Below are 4,842 nucleotides of genomic sequence, written 5' to 3' on the forward strand. Positions count from 1 at the left end.
CCCATTGACATCAGGACAGCAGATATCTTGCACATCTTCCGGCGCAGACTGAAAACTCATCTCTTTCGACTCCACTTCGAGCGATAGAATTACTAACAAAGCACTTATATACTAACAACGGACTGGCTTATCTATAGCCAGTTGAGTAGCACTTGAAATGTTTGGCTCGGTGAAACCTGATGTACTTATATGATTCGGTTTGTATCTTCTTGGTTCTTCTTCTTCTTGTGTTCTTTTGTGCTTATTTGGCATTTTAAGGTCACAGTATGTTTGTGTTCATCCATGCATCAATTTCACAATTAGATTTTGTTGTATGTTGTATCATAGTATACAGTATTTCATATTATTGTATTAAGTTAAATATCACATGTCACAGATGATTTGTAAGGAAAATACATAAAATATTTGTATTGTACTTGTATTGCATTTTATTTCATTTTCATTTTACGTATAAATACTTTGTGTTATTATTTGCCTTATATCTCTTAATTGTATCACAGTCTTGGATTTTTAACACATCTTCTTTACATTGTTGTTTGTTGATCTGTAAATCCCCCTTAGACAAATTTGTTTTGTGAAATCTAAATTGATGTGATTTTGATCCCTGTAGGGAACAAGTGTTGCAGAAGTATCTGAAACAAGAATAAAACCAGCATTGGACAGGTAAGAGTTCAAATAAGGAGAATAAGAAAAACTATATTTTATATACTAACAGTAAAAAATAATGTAAGTTACAGTATATCAAAAAATATACGATACGATATTACTTTAATGGTCAGATCAAGTCTGAAATTTGACTTGCATCACAGCAGCTCCATGTGTAACATCAACATAGACCAATATCAGGACATAGTACATAAAAAACAAACATTTAACATAACAGCACGATCACTGAGAAAAAACATACTCAAAGTATTTACAGATATGAATACTTGTGAATATGTTTAAATGTCTATGTGCATGGGCAAATCTAAAGTAGGTACATACGGTGCAGGTTGTTACGTTTTTAATTGTTAGCATGTCTACGGTAAGCAACCACCGTTGTGCATGGTCTCCACCCAGGAGCCAGAATAAATTGAGGCCATTTGTTTTTATCCCCATTACGCGGAGGAGCTGGATAATTAGCAGCTATAATTCAGGAACAACGACCCGGGATCCAGACAGGACGATATTGAACGGCTCCTCACTCAACAGCACCCATGGGTGAAGTCCACCTCCCCCCCTGAGACAGATTCCGTTTGTTATGAAGTGGCAGCGAGTAATGGCACATCGTTACTCATAAAGGTAAGGGGTGGTAACTAATGAATATGCAGGAACATCACTCACTGGGTAATGAAGTGCAGTTTCTGTGCTAAGTGATGGAGGTGCTAAATGGAGTTTAGTATTAAAGCACATATGGTAAGTTGCTGTTGAAGAACGCAAACACAGACTCATAACAACCCTACTTCTCCCTTGTTACTTTCCAGTTTTTGTTGTTATTACTTGCTTACTTTGCAGAGTTTTACAATAGACTATATGGCCAACAATATGTAGACTACAATACACCAACATGTGATTTTTTAACATCATATCCCAAAAGCATGGCCATTAGTACACGGCTAACTTTAAAAGGGACCTATTATGCTCATTTTCAGGTTCATCGTTTTTCTCATACTGCCTGTCAGTTGTGATTGGTCAGCAGCTTAGATATGTCCCGCCCCTTAGCCTATCACGTACAATGTGTTGGAGCGCTAGCCAATAGAAGCGCGAGTGATAGATAGTCATGTCATTTTGATGCGGAAGTAAACAATGGAGTCTTGGCGAACCTCCAAAAGCTTATCAGGTCCTCTTTAAATTATCATAAAGGGAAAAAAAACCTGAAACAAAACATATAAATATAAACACCTGAATAACAGTCTTGCACTAGGTTTTGCGTCTCCTAGCAACTATAGTTTGTAAAGAAGTCGGCAGCATGGTGCACAACTTTTACTTCTCTTCCCACACAGAAACGTGGAGCAGCTTGCAGCGCCTCGCTCTCACGGACTGAAGTGACATCTCAGTGATGTGCTGAAGCCGTGTCAAACTGTCACATGTCACAGCTTCCTTTGGCACAGACACAATTTAAATTCTGCAGCACTTTCCTCCTCCAATTAAACAAAAAGAGACTTGAAGGGGCTGCTTGAGACATTGACGACAACTTGGCGAGAACAAAGACCGAAACAAAGGTGGTCAAAACACTACAATGTGCTTTACACAACAATAAAAGGTAAATCATTACGTTTGTGCAGCAAACAGTACAATATTCAGGAATTGAATACATCAATAAAACACAAATGACAGCAGCTCACAGCTTCTTATTTCTACATTTTCTTTGAAAGTAAGTTGGAGTATTGAGGATGTTTGACAGGCGGCCCTCACAGTGTTCAGGACTGTCTGTCTTTGTGCTGCAGTACAGTATTATTTATTTAACGTCTTAAAAAAATGAAGTCCCTCTGGGGTTAAAAAAAATGGACTCAGAAACCTGGGATTCACAATCTCTGTGTGCATGGTTTTGTAACCTGTTCTAAATCCATGATGATAACCACGATAATGTTTCTGAAGTGGATTAACAATAAGTTACTGAATACATTTAAAGTTGTTGTAACATATTACATTTTCATCCACTATGTTATTATTTCAATACGATACTGTCATTTTTCTACGGGAGGTGTATTTTGTAATATGTCTATTTAGGATATTTCTGGCACACAGTAGCCATGCATTACTTTTTCACTCAGTCAGCTCCCCAAAAAGTTTTCTGACTGATTTGAAAACAAAAAGTGAATTGAAAACAGTTTTAACTTCATGTATCTTGTTTCCTGCAGAGGAGCTGTTTGAACAGCAGTGGACCTGCCTGATTAAATTAAGACGTCCTCACTTATTCATCGTCAATTACAGCGACACAGAGCTGTCAGCAGGCTGTGAGCTGGCCGCCTGCCAGATAACCCTTAAAGCCACCTTCACCTGAAAACAACCAGCGGGGGACCGTGTTCAGTGTGACACACCTGCAGAGGGCGGAGGGGACTGACAGACAGCGACCCCTAAAGGAGGGTGTAACAAAAAAATGACTTCCTGTGAACATTTGTCCTGTTAATACAAGAGTTTGTTTTTGCAGTCTTACCAATAAACCAATGAGTAATTACTAATCGTGTAAATAAAAACATAAGCAATGCGACAGTGGTTTGGTTTAATACTTTCTATGTCACAATTCTCTCCTTTGTTTTGTTGATGCATAGAAGTAGAGTGACCTGATTCTCACAATATTTGGAATAACACAAGTTTCTTCGTATCAAAGTTGTGTGCCACGGAGCTGTGATATGAGGGCCCGGTTTAAAATTGGCTGCATTGAAATGGCACAGGCCCTCGGTGAGAAAGAGAATAAGCAGAGCGACATTTAGAGGCTTTTCCTCACATCGCAGATTGAGCTCATTGGCAGTCTACTTTATTTAGAAACAAACACAGACGCCTGCCCTCCTGGAGGCCTCATTCTACAACAAAAAACCCAAAGGAAATCTATGCTAATGTGATCATGCACTTCTTCTGACTCTGAGAAAGTATTGCTACATCCTCAAGAATTTTCAAAACTTTTCAACTTCTCTCAACTCCAACAAAGTTCTGATCCTCTTTGGAAACTAGAGGCATTATGAATTTATTTTAGATGCAGATCTTTCCTCTTTAACGTTAAAAAGCTATTTTTATTTAATCAGCACCAGAGATGGGAAACACGCAGACGGTCCCACCGGTTCCACTCTAACAACAACAACAACAACAACAACCATGAATCATTAAAGGGAGGTTTTCACTTTCATGTTCATCTGTCGCAGACTCATGACCCTCACACATCCCCACAGGGACGGAGAACCTCTGCTCATCCAGATGTGGCTGCAACCCGGTACGACTCGGCGCTTTCATGTGCCGGTAGCCGACAGATCGGGACATCCCTACAGTTTGGATCAGTGACTGGTGGGTGCAGATGAAGAGATGAAGCATACAGTGCATTTCATACTTGTATTTTGTTTTTTAATAGAACATGTTTACATATTTTAAAGAGTCCTCTCCTGCTGATGTTCAGGAATATATCAGTATGTAGTGTCTCTACTTTAAAGAGTCCTCTCCTGCTGATGTTCAGGAATATATCAGTATGTAGTGTCTCTACTTTAAAGAGTCCTCTCCTGCTGATGTTCAGGTGTATATCAGTATGTAGTGTCTCTACTTTAAAGAGTCCTCTCCTGCTGATGTTCAGGTGTATATCAGTATGTAGTGTCTCTACTTTAAAGAGTCCTCTCCTGCTGATGTTCAGGTGTATATCAGTATGTAGTGTCTCTACTTTAAAGAGTCCTCTCCAGCTGATGTTCAGGTGTATATCAGTATGTAGTGTCTCTACTTTAAAGAGTCCTCTCCAGCTGATGTTCAGGTGTATATCAGTATGTAGTGTCTCTACTTTAAAGAGTCCTCTACTGCTGATGTTCAGGTGTATATCAGTATGTAGTGTCTCTACTTTAAAGAGTCCTCTCCTACTGATGTTCAGGTGTATATCAGTATGTAGTGTCTCTACTTTAAAAGTACTCTCCTGCTGATGTTCAGGTGTATATCAGTATGTAGTGTCTCTACTTTAAAGAGTCCTCTCCTGCTGATGTTCAGGTGTATATCAGTATGTAGTGTCTCTACTTTAAAGAGTCCTCTCCAGCTGATGTTCAGGTGTATATCAGTATGTAGTGTCTCTACTTTAAAGAGTCCTCTCCTGCTGATGTTCAGGTGTATATCAGTATGTTGTGCCTCTACTTTAAAGAGTCCTCTCCTGCTGATGTTCAGGTGTATATCAGT

At 39.1% G+C, this 4,842-nt stretch overlaps 1 protein-coding gene across 1 annotated transcript in view; it reads right to left on the reverse strand.

Moving 5' to 3' along the window:
* Window positions 1-3,957, reverse strand: part of LOC104953045 (prestin-like) — a gene marked incomplete at its 3' end in the record, with an annotated part of 5,935 nt that extends 1,978 nt beyond the window's left edge. The window contains exons 1-2 of the mRNA XM_010779963.1: window positions 3,868-3,957; window positions 2,915-2,982 (exon numbers count right to left, since the gene is read on the reverse strand). Coding sequence (XP_010778265.1) covers window positions 2,915-2,982; window positions 3,868-3,957 — 158 coding nt within the window. The remainder of the gene's footprint in view (window positions 1-2,914; window positions 2,983-3,867) is intronic.
* Window positions 3,958-4,842: the final 885 nt, after the last annotated feature.

This window comes from Notothenia coriiceps, unplaced genomic scaffold, assembly GCF_000735185.1.
Source record: "Notothenia coriiceps isolate Sejong01 unplaced genomic scaffold, NC01 NC01_scaffold00021007, whole genome shotgun sequence".
Classification (NCBI taxonomy): Eukaryota; Metazoa; Chordata; class Actinopteri; order Perciformes; family Nototheniidae; genus Notothenia; species Notothenia coriiceps.